The 17,952-nt window shown below is 36.7% G+C and overlaps 1 protein-coding gene across 1 annotated transcript in view; it reads right to left on the reverse strand.

The window, feature by feature from the left end:
• Window positions 1-17,555, reverse strand: part of USP7 (ubiquitin specific peptidase 7 (herpes virus-associated)) — a 43,656-nt gene extending 26,101 nt beyond the window's left edge. Inside the window, exons 1-7 of the mRNA XM_009702025.1 lie at window positions 17,522-17,555; window positions 16,903-17,007; window positions 10,783-10,981; window positions 9,208-9,346; window positions 8,391-8,479; window positions 7,567-7,675; window positions 2,096-2,226 (exon numbers count right to left, since the gene is read on the reverse strand). Of these exons, the coding sequence (XP_009700327.1) occupies window positions 2,096-2,226; window positions 7,567-7,675; window positions 8,391-8,479; window positions 9,208-9,346; window positions 10,783-10,981; window positions 16,903-17,007; window positions 17,522-17,555 (806 nt within the window). The remainder of the gene's footprint in view (window positions 1-2,095; window positions 2,227-7,566; window positions 7,676-8,390; window positions 8,480-9,207; window positions 9,347-10,782; window positions 10,982-16,902; window positions 17,008-17,521) is intronic.
• Window positions 17,556-17,952: the final 397 nt, after the last annotated feature.

Here is a 17,952-nt window from a genome sequence, read left to right on the forward strand (position 1 = left end):
TTTTTGAAACAGTCATCACTCCTAAGCATATGAAATAAGTTATGTTTACTGGAGGCTCTAGCTTCAGCATGAGGTTCAACCCTGGCCCTTGAAGCCACAAGCAGAGGGGTGCTCAGGAGCAATAGCAATACTAACTTTATCTTCCCCTCCCACTCTCTTCTCAGTGACTCACCGCCAGTGTCACACGGCAGCATACCACTCCCAAAAGTGTGCCAAAACCACTGTGTGGGGTCCACACTTAAAGAAGCTGAATGAAGTGACCTGTTGGATAATTATGAATGGAAAATAACCTCCTGACTACCTAGGCTTCAAACACTAGCCAGCTTGAAGGTCATAAATCAAAGAAAAAGGTTACATACTAGTATCAGGATAAAAAAAAAGCACTCCTTCAGACAATGGCATCACTTTCTACTGAAAGAAGCTAAACCTAGTTAGAAACTCACAATACCCAGTAAAAAAATTATGCTCTACACAGCACATAGGTAGGTCTCACAAGGTCAAAAACCCCTCTCTGATTTAATGGGGGGTAAAAAGACCAAATGTTCAAACATATTAAAAAATTCCTTCCCAAGAATGAAGGCAGGCATGAACAAATTTTTAAAACTTTGCTGTCAGATACAAAATTAAGCATCTGCAACACTCTCAGGAAAGGTCTCTTCATGCTACTAAAGATGACACAGTTGGGATCTTAAATCAAGATGAAATATTTACAATATCAGCAAGTCTTTCCAGCGTAACAGGACAGCAGGAGCACTGATAAACTAAATATATAGTATGCTAGTAGGAGGAAGGTATGACCAGATACACATAAAACACTGAGGTTACTGATTTAATTTTAAAATTCCTCCAAAATGTGAAAAGGGAACATTACAAAGACGGAAGGTTACAAAGAGTCTTATCAGGACAGAGAACTACTACAAGCTTTAGCAGAAGATGTGGGATGCAACTGTAGGACAGCTATGTGAAAAAGATGATACAAACTTCCTAACCTGTTTTTAAATAAAAAAAATGCTTGCCAATATTACTACAAAAGACTAGTCTACAAATACAGCGTGACAACGTAATGTGAAATATAATCTTTTAGAACAGTTATTGATAAAATCTTACTCCACGCTTACATGACATGCAAAGAGAAGGATTATAAAGGTTATGCTAATCTTAATCTTCTGTCCTAACTTGTGCCCAACAGAAACATCAAGCTAGTAAAAAAAAAAACCCAACACACCCACACAAAAAAACCCCACAAAAACCACCAAAAAAACCAAAACACCAAAACATCAACACTCTAAATGCAGCTAGATTGTGTAATTCTATGTCTAGATACTCCAGATTTAAAATTACACCCTGGAACATCATTTCACAAGAAGTACCACCAGACCGGAAAAAATACCAGGTAGTGAACTGGATACTAGGCAAAAATGAAAATAAAAAGCAAGCCTTTTTGTTGATGTTTTATGGAGGAAAAGAGGGTGCTAGAATGAGGAAAATGCAAATAATTACTTTGTGTGTGTGCTCTGACACCTTCAGTTCATGCAACAGATACTCCTCTTAAGCTTTAAATCACAAAACAGAATACAGCATTAAATGCTTCTAAATTGTGCATAGGCAAAAATATGTGCACCTTTGATATGTCATAAGAAAATATTACAACAGCCATCAATACAGAACTAACAATACGGAAATGCAAATTACTGCTATTTCTCTAAATTCAAAACAGATTTAAATGTTTAAAAAGACATTAACAATACATGAACTGCAAAGTTTCAACAACATATTTTATCCTGAGTTTTACTTAAGTCAAATGCATCACACAGTTCTCAGGTAACAGGTACATTACAACCCTGCTACTAACAGCTGTGTTTGTGTACTGCTCCCCTCCCCAAAATCTCTGACTTTTGGATCAGCTGTCTCTAGTACTGACTATAAATAAAAACCTATCCAAGTAAACTACAAGAAGTTGGCAATTAACATAATGCTATATTAACACTTTTCTGCACCTCTCTAAAAATAGTCTGATTTAAACAAAACCTTTTTAAAGAAAAGCTTTACGAAGCCTGTAATAGTCCAATAAACAGTCCAAATTTCTGAAACTTACCCAAAAGATTTTGTTAACTTTTTAGTTCCAACTGGTTTGTCACTATGTTGCAGCTCATAAAACACTCTTTGCAATGCTAAAGGAACACTTTTGGATGAATCATCTCCTTCTGTGGGCATCATGTACACAGCCTGAAAAAGCATTTAGTTCAATTAGTACCTAAGGAAAAGTTTATTGCTCATATTGTTTAATGCATTCTCTTTCCTCTTCAAGTGACTTCCTTCATATAACTCCATTTAATCATCACTCCAAAAGAGTCCGAAAAAAATCTCGTACTGTAGTGTAAAAACATTGTCAGGAATAACACTTCTTAGAGCACAGTGGTTAGAAAGACGCGAACAACAGATTCCATTCATGGTTATTTTATCTAAATAGTTCCCTTATTCCACCCTAGAAAACTAAACGCACTAAAGCATTCAACACCTTCAAACAACTTATCATGCCTGGTAAATCTACACAATCAGCACGGTAGGACCAGATGTACCGATCAATACCATAGGCTTTTGAAAATAACTTCTGTTTTGTGCTGTAGCTTGGCTATCTGTGAATATTGTCACCTACAGTGGGGAAAAAACCAAACCAAAACAAAAACCCCCAAAAACAACCGCATGAAACCATAAAGGGCAACAAGTGAACGAAACCCAGAAATGGTCCACATGGAGAAGGACGTCAGACGAAACTTTAAGATTCCCAAATATGTTCATTCCTACTTAACATCATCACTGTCCAGCAAATAAATAGCTTAACAACTCAATTCACTGATTATACTGATCTGGGAAAGATTAAGAACAAAGAAATTACACAAACAGACCAAACAGGGATCAGGACAGTTCAATAGGCACCGAAATGAGATTCACTTTTTAAAAAGTGTATACCGATATATTTAGGGAAATGTAACAAGCAAAGAAAAAGTATTTACAAGGAGATGTTCATTTAGAAAGCATGAACGTAAAAAGAAACTTAGACAACTCTGGAAGGAGATTAGGTAATAACACATGAAAAAATACAGACTCCAAGATTAGTAGCATACGAGGAAATAATCTGTTAAGAAACAGAAAAATTGCCACCTCAACATTTGTCTGTGAAACAACAGGGAATGATATATTTCTGCGAGTGCAGCGCTGAACTGGATCTCAGTAGTTCTCACTTGGTTTCTGCATCAGCCTAGATTTCAGAGGTGTCCAACACCCCTAATTTATCCTGCACTTCAGCTCCCTGTACAAAGAGCAAGGTTAGTACTTCCAATATGTAGCTGAATTGTTGGGGAAACACATTCATTGTTATATGAAAGCTCAGTACAGAGGTGATGGGAACCAAATGAGACAGACATTAGATCAAGACAAAGTTGATAGAAAAAGAATACAAGGGAATGACAAAAAAGAAAGGAAGAAAGAAAAAAGGCAAAAAAAGTCATTAAGAAGTTGGTAGGTCAGCTTCCTATGCCAGTTCTAATTAGCCACAAAATTTTTCAGAAGTACAACAACATAAATACTTAGAAGAATAATATAATAAGGAACTATCAGCAGAATAGCTACAGTAGCAACAAGTTTTAACTGTTGAAACTCAATAATCCTTCATGCCATTACTTTTGGCAATCCATCAGGCTAACCTGGAAGAATTGAGAGAACAAAAAAACCCCAAAAATAGTACTTTCTCATGCAGTTGCATCAGCAACTTCTCTAATGAGCTAAGCGCTGCCTTAAGAGCTTAGAGTTTATAGTGATTTACTCTGGAAGAGAACTCAGTAGGTTCTGAACTCTGGTCCTGCTCATAGAGGTGCCAAGTCCAAAGCTGGGTCCAGTTGCTTAGGGTCATATCCAGTTGAGTTCTGAGCATCACCAGGAATGGAGATCCCACGACCTCTCCACACATCCTATTGCAAAGCTGGACCACTCTGATTATGAAAATTTCTTTCTTACGATGAGAATATACAATTTCAAAATGATTCTAATAAGCTAATAAAGAAAATGATTTCCAATTGCTTCTCTATTTTTATTACCCAAATGCAGAGTTACAGTTAACCATGCTCATGTAGGCAAACTCCACTTCAAATATAAACAGATAAAATTATACCTTTGATTTTATAAGCAAAAGTTATTTTTTTTGCTTTAAAATATGAACATCAAAACAAGTCAGCATCTTGCAGAGTTAACTTAACCTCTCCCTGCCCCTGGTTTACAAACCCTTTTATGTGCTGGTCTTCACTGGTTAAAGGCAAAAACAGGAAACAGTTGAATGATCAAGTCTCAAATCTTCCAAATCTCTATAATCAGCCCCTATTCATTGTTTTTATCATCTTATAAATTATAAATGCTTTTTAAAAAACAAATATATAGTAAGTTAGTTGCTATGTTTAAACAAATAGAAATAGGATACAAAAGTCAAGTGATGAAAAAATTCACATATAGCCAGTGATGATACATTTTCATAAAATAGATATTAAAATGCTAAATATTCTTCGTAACAACCAAGATGATATTACAGCAGCCTAGAAGTCAACCTAATGGTTGACTGTTCCATCAAAAAAGGTATAAATGGGAGTTCAGAATACCTTGATAATTAATCAAAAATCAGATCCTTTTCATTTTCTTCCTATTTGGTTTCCTTGTATACCATCTAGACAATGAACTCCTTTCCTTTCAAGTTAAATCATAATTTACAACTTATTTATAATTACTATATTCCAGCTGCCATTGAATAAAAACACAGTTTTATTTCTTCTAAATTTCTAGATGTTTTACTACAAACTAAACATTTAACACATAGACTATTCTCTGGTTCTTCATTCTGTTTGTGTATATAAGTAGTATCGAAGCCTATTTCTCCAAGCTTAAGTGTTTCTCCAAGCTAAAACAAACCACTTTTCAAGTACAATCCTATTCAAATATTTTTGTGCCTTACCCTCCCAAACTCCGAAAGCTTGACCTCAACATCAACAAGTGAGGCATTTTGATCCATTTGAAAAAAAGAAGAATCTCTAATTTAACACCTGAGAAGTTCCCTCAGGAAATGAACAAAAAGAGTGACGAGGACGTGTATAGGCAACGGTTATAAGCAACAGATACAGAGATATGAGAAAAATTTTAGATATTTACATGGTAGAAGAATGCTACAAGATAAGCTTGAACACATTGTTTAAAGTCAAGACAATTACTTGAAGAAGGGAAGAAAATACTGTGTATGAAATTCCAAGGTAAGGTAAAAGATACTGGATAACTTGAGGGGAGCCAGATCAGGGAGAATTGTATTGGGACCAGTATTTATGATTTTAGTACAGTTATACAAACTTTCTGCAACATTCTCATGAATTGTAGGGGAATTTTTCAAGGGAAATGGCAAAGAGTTTTAAAATGGACTGGATGCAGCCACAAGTACCAACTGGCTGGAGGCACTGATGACAGACATGGGACGACTCCTGTAACATGGTCCAAGATCAAACCTGGACCCATTTGGGAAACCACCACTGTCCTTTGCCTAGGGGGACTATATTTAAGTATGAATTTACCAGTCACAAACAGACAAATAAAGATATGCTCTGAAGAGAAAGTTCCTTTGCTTTATTCCCTACCACTAAGGCCACCTGGTTCCTAATAAAGAGAGGTTTCATTTCAAATACCCAAGAACCTCCCATCTGTTGTCTGGAAACAGAGCAAAGAAGGACGGACCTCTCCATCAATCCTCACCCACGCTTCACCACAGCCTGACCTTCCATAGGTACGTGCTTGCCTTTGCTATTATTCATTGCTTTCCCAGCTCTACTCCTGACACCAACTTCTCTGTTAACAAAGCTCTAAATAACAGCAATAGAAATCATTATTTCTCCTAAGTAAGGAGGATTAACAGAAATAATCAAATTAGTGACAAGCAAACTGAGAATACTACACATTTTATTTTACTCAGTTTTAAGAGGAACAAATTTGCTCAAAGTGAAAACAAAAATGTTGCAGAAGTTTGTTTTTTTCAAACAAGACAACTACTGATTCTTCCTTATCTGCAATAATGGCAAATGAGTATTAAAATCGTCTAAAACTACTGCTATAGTCTGTTCTGTTTGTACAGGCTCTGAACACCTGAAGAATAAGCAAAGAATTGGGCATTTCAGCTGACATCCAGTAACATTTCCATAAAGGAAGCTACAGTTACCAGTTAGTAAATCAAGCTCTCTCATATGGTCACTATCCAGATATTAACACTCCCTAAAAGCTGGTATTTATTTGGGGGCTAGGGGAGAACTGCAGGGGGCCGCCTGAAAAGATTAGTTCAGTTGAAACAAATCTGTATCACAAAATTACTTCATGGCACATATTGATTTACTGACTACAAGACAGTCTTGTCTTGGATTAGATGTAGCTATTATAAAACCACATTCTTCTTCCAAAAGCAAAGTGAAGTTGTCCAAAAACATAAAATGCACAAAACATTATGAGTGCTGAACAAAAAGAACAGGCCTAATAATGAATGATAAACTGAATGAGTAAATCATACCTCTTGCAAAAAAGAAACAGGTGCATCATGTAAAACAAGTCAAGTATTTATTTCTTGTACGTGCCATTGGTAAGATCTCAGTTACAGTCTACTTGAGCTTGATGCGCTATTTTTTGCAACACTTCAGAGTAAGCAGCACATTGCAAAAGAGAAAAAAGAAATCCCAACTGGGACACTAAATGGTGCCGAGTTACATTTTTTTTCCCCAAGTATATTCCCTCTTCCAGATAGCTACCTCCCATACCAAGTCATTGTTTATGTTTTCATCCCATGAAGGCTACTGCACTATTTTAAAATGATACATTATCTACTATATTTCACGCTAGGTTTGGATGAGGTATTTATTAAGCTGATACTTAAAGCAATTCTTCCTTCCAGCAAAGAAATAACACCTACAGTAAATAAAAAACATATGAATGAAGCAAATATAAAATTGTTTAAACTACTGAAATTATAACACTTTCCGTCACTACAAAGATGCTACCTATAATAACAGAAAATTCAACTGTATAATATAAATTAAAAGACAGAACAAATGAACTACAAAAGATCGTACATGTTTATTTTTTTACATTCCCTATGAGTTGAGAAGTCATAATTGACTTCTCTATTTTAAGTATTTCAAGAAAGGGAAATCACTTCCGTCTCTCGTCTGCAAGATGCAGAGTTATCTTTTTTTTCTTTTTTTATTTTCTTCCTCCAACAATTCGTAGCAACATTAACACATAATACAGTCTAAGAAACACCTCTTAAGCTCAGGTCTTCACCTGGTACTCTGTCTGCTCTCACAAAAACCAAAAGCAAACTATAAAAGGAAGTTTCCTGCACTCTGCCTCAAGTAAGATGTGCATCACCACATAAGTCACAGCTTCTCTAAAAGAATGAAGGCGGCACAAGGAACATACAGCTCTGTCTTGATGCACTTATAAGTATAACGTATCAGATATTTCAATTAGCAATGTCAGTTTCTTTCACATATTAATTACCTTTCGTAGCTGATTTGTGAAAAATAAAGTCTGTAACAAACTGTTCATGTAACAAGTTGCTCCCTGGTTCTTTAAGCCAACATATCCTGTGTGCTTCTTTGAATCCCACCTAAAAAACAGTTAGTGGTTAAAAAACAAGATAGTTCTGTATTAACTGTTATAAAGAGTATTCATTCTAAGGTAGTGCTGCTGGTAGGTATCAGCTACTCTTCACTGTTACTTAAGGTTCAACTAAACTACACTACTGCCTGCCAGTAACAACAGTTTTTGCCATTAAATGCTTTGTGATTTTGTTAGGTTTTCTTCTTAAAGATCTTCTATATGGGAGAAAAATTATGTATTATGAAAGTGTACTGGAACTGAGAGCTGTACTTTTAAGGGCAAGTCTGCACTTCAGTACAACCACTTTGTTTACAAGTGACCTGAAGTAGAACAACTCAGACGAGGCAGTTTTAAAACTATTGTAAACCAAGGCAAGTTAAGATAGCAGAGCCACCTGACTGTGTCTGAAACCCTGCTATCAGCTGCACGATCAGAAATGTTGAGGCTAGATTTGCAGAAGTATTAAAATCACAAATCAATTCATACAGAAGTTAAAGTACCAGAACATTATGCTGACTAATGCAAATGGAAATTTAACTTATACAAAAATCCCTATGTGACTAATGAAAAATATTGCCATGTAAGAATTCATCAATTAAAGGTGATAAAGTGAGAATGTCTGATGAGAGCTACAAATGTTAATAACACAAAATACTTGAACAACCTGAAGCAACATAAAAATATTAGAATTAAGAATTCTAATTTTAAACAAAGATACTTACGCCACTCCGTGTGGAGCATCTGCTTGAACATAGACTTCAAAAGTAACTTTGTCCTCTTCTATAAAGCCTTTTTCAGGATCAGTAACTTCCTGTGAAATAGGAATGACACACAAACATGAAAACAGGAGCTTGCAACATGACTGTAGCGAAGCATCCAGTTAGACATTACTTTCTAATTTCCAAGCCTTGAGTCAGTAATAACAGACTGAAGAAGAAAAATTGAAGGACACCAACAAAGCTGTTTTTCACCTTAATACATGTTAATTCTTTATTAATGTCTCAATACAGGAAACTGGTTCCTGGCTTTTAAGGTTTTGCAGTACTGTTTCAATTTTCTGTGGATAATAAGAGATGGTAATCAAAGGCTCTGCTTCTTCTGGACAATATTCCTGACAGATGAAAAATTAAGGGCCCAGCCTTTGAAAATGCATAAAAAGCTGTCTCAGTTCAAGATAAGCCTTAGTAGTATTATTAGAGTATTAAATATCTGTACACATATACAAAGAACACATGGAAATGCAAGAAAATCTATGTTGCTTCAGAATGACATTGATTATCACACAGTGAAAACAAAAAACAACTATTCAGATATGCAGAAAATAATAATGAATGAATACTAAATCACAATGCAAGTAAAAGCAATCTACAATAATTAAGTACAGGAATTTATAAGAAATTGAAAAAGAACATACAGCAATGACAAGAAAAAATAACAGCTTGGGAAAAAAAAATCCTTTTCTATGGGTATCTCAGTATTCAGGAGTGCAAGTTCAAAACTGCTATCTAGCAATAGATTAATACATGTTCAATTACTTACACTCCAGGCCATGAAGTTGGAAAAGCCCCAGTCATTTTCCTTATGAAAGAATAAGTGACTAATACGACGACTGAATGATTTTTCATCATCCTTGTAGTTTATTATCTTGAGAACTGCTTGTGCATGACAAGACCATGACCTATAAATACAGAAGAAACATTTGAAACTCATTCAAAACCAAGTTTTTTATAGTCATTATAATAATTTTTTTGTTAAGGATTTTTGGTACATTACTTTCACATATAGGATTTTTTTTTTCTTATTAGATGTTAAGATTTGGTTAATTGTTATTGAAGGCATGAATCCCTGGGGCTTTCTAAAGCCACACTATGAATGTGAAGCTGGAAGAGAGATTTTCTTAGGGCAGCAGTGTTGTTAAGAAAGTACTGTCAGGCAGTTGCAGGTACCAGTGGTTTAAGCAGCTAATGGCTCTCTGAGGTGAACTATTTCTAATCTACTTCTATGCAGATGGATGGGCCATACTCAAAGAAGTCTTGGTGTCTACAGAGTGTGATAACTTAGCCTTTTGCTAAGGAAGGGAAGAGGTGGTTCTACCTTCCCTCCCACAAGATAAATTCCCCAACACTCTACTTTTCTCAGCAGCACTTCTTTATGACCATTCCTGTTCCAATTCATCTCACTTGTCCAAAACGATTAGACTGAATATCAGTTCAGACAAGGTCTTGCCACTGCCTCATGCAATGGCATTACTGCTTGCTTAGCTTCACCAGCTGCACCTTGGTTGACACTTTTAAAGATCATATAATCCTTCTTCTGTGACTACTTGCACGTGAACCTCTTCTCCTGAGACTAGTTAATACACTTACAACTTTCTTCTTTACATTCTGCACTCACCTTTTAGATTACAAAAACGATGGAGAAGAGTAACTTATTAATCAGACTGAACCACAAGTCATGTGAGATTTGGTACAAGATGGAGTTAACCCTACTGGAAAGGACACCTATGAGGGGTCCACACTCTATCTGGATAAGCTGCAGTAATGGCCCCAAAATTTGTTTTTCTCTTTTTACACTTCCATGTTATTTAGAAAAGTGGTCAAAGATAGCCAATTTTGATTTGCACACAGGACTCCAAGAACACGTACATGTTCGTATCTCACTTGATGAGTGACAAACTCCATTTAAGGAGATGACTACCTCATACACTGCTCTGCCTCAGTTGCTAGCAGTTACCTGCTCACACGCTTTACAGGGCAGGATTTATAGCTCAGCAGAGTGAGAGAAGTTCCAGTACCACTTCTATTTGAAATAAACCTAGAACTTTTCTCATGCCAAGAAAACTGTCAGTCAAAGACCAGCCCTCGGCAATCAAGCAGAAATATATCTAAATTCTACCACAAGCTTGTAGCTACTACAAGCTCCTCCTAAAGAGAGGATTACTCTTATGCTTTGGGATTTAGAAAGGTGGGGGGAAAAGCAGACTCAAACCCTTGCAAGAATTCTTTCCTCTTGCAGAAAGCTAGGTAAAATAATTTTCTTAGATGTTTGTATTTCTTGCAATACAGATTAACTACTATCAAATGAGGACTTGCACAATAATTAAAAGGGTCTTACGTGGAATCAGATTCAGCATTGCATTGAAGGAAGAATCCTACACTTTTTTGGTGCGGTCTGTCCGGGTACAGTCGTGGCATAACCATGATCTTCCATGGCAAATTGCGTACAAAGCAGGGAGGACTGAGAACTGACTCACTCAATCTGTTGAAGCGTTCGACTGTAAACTGAAACGTTGCTTCCGATCGCCAGCTTGTATCTGTAACACACACAGAAAATTATTTGAAAAACCTGATGTTCTTCACTCCAAAAAGTCATTTTCAAAAGTCATGCATGGTGAGCATGTTTTATGTAGTGGTATATTGGAAGCAACCAAAAAGAAACCCCAAACCCTCAGAGGCACTGAACTCCTTATGAACTGAAGTTTCAATTTTTTCATTTTGAAAACAGTGCAACACCATTCAGGAAAACAGAGCACTCAAAGACATGTTCGTTTTGTACACTATTTTCTTAATAATTCTTTAGCACTAGAATTTGCTACCACTCAAGTTTCTTCTAAAGCAGCGGGTACAGCAAGACAGAGACATCAAATGCTTTACAACATAAAATCACAGCCCACTCTAACTCTTCTTGTCGCGTAGTGTTGTCACAGCCCAGTTCAAGTTAGCTCCCTGCATGAACCAAGATGTGCAAAGGATTTTCACCATCTTTTCAACTGCCCTGCTGATACAAAGTCACTATTTAGTTTTCTGCTTGCAACAGTATCTTTTCAAAACAGATGAACCCCATTGGTTGGTTGGTGGGTTTTTTAAAAATCTCACAGCAGTTTGCTGAAGAATAACTCAAGGGTAGGGTCCTGTATTCTTTGTAATATGTGAAAATTTTAGAGATTTTTAGTAGTCCAAACCAAAGTCAAATGAGACATTTTTTTTTTTAAAAAAAAATAGCTTATTTTGACACACACAATTAAACTAATTTTGCCCTCTTCCTGCATCCCCAGTTCTTCATGTACCACAGTCTCTTCTGCTTCTGCTGTATGCAGCTGTAACAGGGTGCTGAAGACTGCAACAGCTTCAGGAAGACACAAGGCTGGGCTCTCTATTGTGACATGCCTCATATTGCGTACAGGGAGGAAAAACCTGCAACTTATCCTAACGGTTCTACAGGTCAGGGATGAAGGACAGAGGATGAACATGACACTCCGCTCCTTTTCGTGGTTCCAACTTAACACCTGTATAATACAGAAAGATTTGCTACTGGGTGTAAGGAAGTTCGAGTGGCATACAGGGCAGCCAGCACCCATGGTCAGACCGTTGTTTTCACATCACCCATGGGTGATGCAGAGCTGAAGCAGGTATGTCACATGTGCACTGACACCAGAAGCCAAGAGCACTGGGGTACAACGACACCAAGCCAGAAATCAGATCATGCAATTAGGTGACAGGGCACACAGTATACAACAAATGTATTATTTCTGTACACGCAAAGCAGTTGTTCACTCAGAAAGCTTTACATGGCACCAGACAAGACACAGTGTTGATCAATCTTTTTTAAAAACCATGTGAGCCCTCATTGCTACCTTACTTAAAAAATGAAACTCCCTTGATTTCAACATGCAACATTGTAAAGAATATACGCTTCAATACAGAAAAATAGCAAGTTTTGTCTACAACTGCCAGGGAGCTTTGACAGATTTCATTCTTCTCCCTTGCAAAACGGTTTTCTTTTCAAGCAGTTGTCCTACTTCTGATCTTGATCTTGGCAACACCGTTGATCTTATCTGTGTATGGCCTGACAGCCCCAAAGCATTCCCACTAATCTCTTGAAAGTAACAGTACCCAGCAGAAACCAGCTTCCTCTCTCCTCTCCACCTGCACTGACCTTTGCATTACCCTGTCCTGTCAGCTTCCTCTCTAACGGAAGAGTTCAAAAGGATTATTTTCTCCTCTTTTTCCCTACTCTCCTCTTGTTCCCTACATGTAAGTATAGCTAACCAGGAGCCTATCATCTACTTAAAAAACTGTTCCCTACCCATTTTACCTACTCACTGCCTGTTGACAGAGTAGAGAGCTGGTCTTCTATGACCAAGAGCCAGACAGGCTGCAGCCAAAGGAGCTGTATGCTCTCAAGCTTGATTCTCAGGTGGAATCAAAAAAATCCATAACCCAGTTAACAATTTAAAAATTAGTCTCGCATCACACATATCTCAAACCAGCTCGAGAACATCTCCCTATTCACAATTGAGATCAGTACTTCTGGGCTTCGTCTAAGCTTCTGAAAAATGAGCCGACTAAGTTTTTCTTTGAAGCAGCTTTCAGATCACTTCGGTACAATGATGGAGCAGCGCTGCTATGGTGTCAGCTAAAAGAGGCAGCCCACGCAGCATCTACAGATGCTTCACAGAAAGTTTGCCTGTATTTCTTGATTTCTTTTCAGGAAAGCCTGTACATGAGAGCTCACCAGGGAAGGGTACTCTTCTCAGTACAATATTTGAGCAATCACTAGTAACTACTACACAAAAATGCAGCCTCATAACATAGCTCAACCCTAAAATAGACATTTCTTTGAAAATACAAAACACCAACCCCTGAAATAACAACCTCTCCTTCCAAAAAGACCATATTTTTAGCAAGTGTAGTCAATTAAAACGTGAATTATATTAAAAAATACAGTTTAAATAGTAAGTGTGATGAGCATTCTGAGCACATAAATAAATAAAACCTTTTTTCACCGTCACAAACACGTCCACCAGTTTCCAATAAAGGACTGCAATTGACAGCAGGGTAACTTAGTAGTGACTGGCAAGTAAGATTTCTATAAATCCCTGAACTACAAATATGACACATGATCCTGAACACAAGGTAAAAAGAACAGACCCAGCTGACAATGCTTGGTGAAGTTACATGCAACGGATTCTATTTGCTACGCAGAAAAGATTTTTTCGCTGATGAGATGAATGTCACATTTAACACCTTGATACGACAAAGATCCTTCAAATTAGAGATTTAAATACAGAACATGATTCATTTTAAGACTGAAGGACATATTTAAGTGTTTGTACCTTTGAGAAAAGCAGATTTCTTTATTCTCTTAGTAAATGTTGCTACCTTTAAAGTACATTGAGGTTATTAAAATATTCTGAACCTGAATTATTAATGGAGAAACTGGCTGAATATTCTATGAATATTTTAATAATGAACCGAATACTGCATGCAATACTAACATGTGCCTACAGACTGATGCTTCTGAAAGCCTCCTAGCCCTTGCAATTCTTCACAGAAATGAGACTTCAGTAGGTAATTGCAAAGCTGTGAGTTTATGTTTAGCTAGGGACCTTCTGTTTGAACTTTAACTTTTAAGAGAATGTATTCTATGTGCTGTTTTGAATACTGATGCACTTGCAAACAAAATCTGATCAGAACCTTGGATTTATTATTTTTTACTTTATTTGCAGGAGCTGCTATTCCAGCTCACAAAGCCCGGTTCATTAAGTCATTCTCTGTACAAAGCACAGCACATTCCTTCAGCTGGTTCTTTTTAATTGCTAAGACATCATACATAGCAACAACAGGTTCTAGTCAAACCGCTTGAGAGAACACAACCTTATCTGAAAGTCCTGTTGGTGGTCCACTGCTGCCACCATTACGTGCTCTTCACAATGCCTGTGGTTAGTTACCTAGAAAAAGGGATGAGAGCTGCCCTTTTTTCCAATCTTATCAGTCATTTCTTCTTGTGTTAAGCAGGAAGAACAAAATCACCTCAAAGTTTCTTGAACTCAGAAATTCACCAGAAAGCTGGCTTCTATGACCCAGCTGGAAGCATCAACCTTTTATCCTACTCTTCACCTCTTTTGCAGGAACCATTAAACTCATTAAGATTTTCACTGAAGAGGTATCTAAGTTCTCTTCATGCATTCTTTATCAGCTCAGATTGATCCCACTTGCTATGAATAACAGCAGCAATGGAAAACAGCATGTTTAACAAAGAGGCCAATGTCTGCCTCCATTTTTTCTATCTTGTGAACCTCCAAGCTGTCCATTATACATGTACATCATGCTGCAAACCAGGACAGCAAGAGAACAAACGGCAAGAAAGCAACTGCACTGATGTGTAAATAATGCAACAGCAAGCAACTAATCTGATTTACACGACTTGGAAAAGAGGTATCACCCACTTACATGATGCAAGTCTTCAGGAATGTTTTTGCAATTAAAACATTTTGCAATAACACTGTTTTCTATCTGTGTCAGTGCAGAGCTATAACAGCATCAAGATGTAGCCAGACACTCCTTACTCATATATGATAATGAAGAACTATTAGAGTATTGCTTAATAATCACATTTTAACCCCGAAAGATGTCCCACAGCAGAGTGGACCAAAGCTCCTGACCATATGGAAAGTCCACAAACACATGAGTACCACCATAAACACAGAAGCTTTCACAAGCCTTTCGTTGAACGCTCAGATACTTCTTTTCCCTCCTGGGACATCTTCATATCCAGTTCTCTGAGAGCAGTCGAATATTTGGTAAATAACAGAAACTGTTTTACAGATGTTATCCTGAATGAAGAGGTGTACATCTGACTACTTGCCATCCTCGATGTGGCCTAGGTTTCATCAGTTGCTTCTGCAACTGAAGTCCCTTTTGCTTAATTTGTGCAAGTATATACAGACCAACTTCCTGACAAATTTTTGTACTAATTGACCAATGTGTTATCAATTAGCTGTACTGATAGCAAACACTACCAGGCTTTCTACCTATAAACATCATTCCTGAGAACAGAAGTTCAACAGAGCTGTCCTTGCTCGTTGGAGTCAACCCACGTGATTTTCTCTTGTCACCCTCCAAATGCCATGGCCCAACAAAAGACATTTAACATCTTTTATAACAGGTAACTTGATTTTCATAAAACCAGAATTCCCTATTTCAGTCTCAGCTAGTTAGTCTGAGCAAGAAATCAAAGCCCTCTGAACGAGAGCAGGCAATCAGACAAAAAAAAAAAAATTCATAGGCTAAACAGACCTCATTTTTACTTTATTGCGAGAATGTGGTCATAGGAAACTTTATCTTTGCCAATGATACAGAGGCAATTCAACCATGAGACACTTTTGTCCTGAATTTAAACCGTATTCTCTTTGTGGAATGGAACATTACTATTTTCTATCAGTATTCTATTATATGTTTCTTGAATAAATGAAAGTAAGCACCTTTTGACTTTACACCTCAAACTCTGACTTTTCTCAAACAAACAAACAAAAAAAAAATCACTCAACATTTTGCATAAATCTAAATAAATGTTTAAGCCTAGTCCTGAACGTAGTCTCACAAGACAGCATGAAATAAGGAATCAGAGGGGAACAAATTGCAGTCATCTTTTGTCTCCCTTCTCTCAATTAAATTTTATTTAGTTCTTCAAAATAACAGCAGTCCCCTCCAAATCCTCTCCTAAGAAAAGAAGTATCATCATACATTTTCCTCACTAAACATAATAACAGACTTAAGTGAATTACAAATTCATTATCTTCCTTTAAATAAGCCCAGACATATCTACTTAAAAATCACTTGATCTTCTGTGACAGAAAAAACTGTACACCCTTGTTTTCATTTAATAGACCAACAAAAAGATTTCAAAAACACACGTCCCCTTTTATTAACAGGATATCAATACATCTTCTTTTGCATTTACAAGCAAAAGGGCCTCAGAGTTGGGAGGAGGAAATGTTCCTCAACAGAATAGTTACCACTGACTTACCATACAAAGACCAAAAATGATCACAGCTGCCACCTGACAAGAAAGCAGGACAGATACGGATTCTAAACATCCTGAAGGAATTGCATAACTGACAAAATTACTATTCAGCAAAGTACCAGCTGCAGTATGTTTAAAGGGACACATCACAAAATATAACAATGGACAGTATCACTTTCAGCAATTTTTAAATGAGTACCTAGAAAGAGTAAGAGAAAAAAATCCCAAGGCCTCAGATGCCCAACCCTATTGTATAGCTACATTAAAAGGATGCCTGTATGGAACAGCAGCAGTCGTAACTACAGAGGGTTTCATTTTTTTAATGAGTTGCAGTTCAGAGGACACAGGTAAGACATGGACCATTTTGTCCTCAAAAATCATAAAAACAAAGAAGCCAACAAACCACATTTTTATCAACTATTTACTTACCATCTTCCATGTCTTCTTCAGTGTTGTTATGCCCGTCAGCCATTGCTACATTCCCATTAATGACAGGATTTTGAGTAATTCTTGGAGGATCATCTGTATCTCCAGCTAACAAAAAAAAATAAAATAAAAGAATAAAAATTAACCAGCTATATTAACATTTCTGTCTCAGGTAGTGCTTATGAGACACACAAATGGCACACTTTTGTGCAAAACAGTATCTACTTAAATTATAGCACAACAATTGCACTGGTATGTGTCTAACTGTAAAATTCCTCAAATAGATGAATACTTATGGATGAAGCAAAAAGTCTGCACTAACACGGAATACAAATGCGAAGAATATAAATTGATTCTTAACTTTCCAAATGGCTTTACACTCAGCATCTCATAATCAAGTTTCATTAAATAAAACCAGACTTCTACTTTCTCTGGCATTCCACATTTTTATATAGATAAGAGTTTCTAATAGTAGACTTTTTAAATTAACAATTTACTTTAAGACTTCTTCAGTGTTACTGCTTTTTAAAAGGAAAAACTAAACATTTAATCAAATGTGACAGTAAGATTTAAATCTTACTTGGGAAAAATTTGAAAGGAAATCCTTTACCATCTCAGGAACATTTTAGAGGTAACATTTTCCAGTTTCTAGCCATCACTGCTATTAAGTTTTGCTACAGTAACTGTTTAAAACATATGTAAACACCACTAAAACAAGATACAAACAGCTCCATGAACTAAAACCCCACTATTTTAAAGACACATTGCTTTGATTGAACACACATCTTCCCAATTTATCCAACAACTGAACAACAAACACCTCCTTCCATTGCTTGTGCATCAAAAGCTGATGGATCATTTAATCATGATTATAGGGAAGTGGATATATTCTTGAATAAACTGGTTTTTATCATCGAACTGTAAAGCCTATAACCCCTTGCAACCACCTCAAGGACAAGCCCTACTTAAAAGACACTCTTTAAAGCGCCTGATAAGTTTCTCTGATATACCAGTCTTGCTATTACCTTCTATATTCTACTACACCCCGACCCC

Source organism: Cariama cristata, unplaced genomic scaffold (genome assembly GCF_000690535.1).
Source record: "Cariama cristata isolate BGI_N322 unplaced genomic scaffold, ASM69053v1 scaffold12226, whole genome shotgun sequence".
Lineage (NCBI taxonomy): Eukaryota > Metazoa > Chordata > Aves > Cariamiformes > Cariamidae > Cariama > Cariama cristata.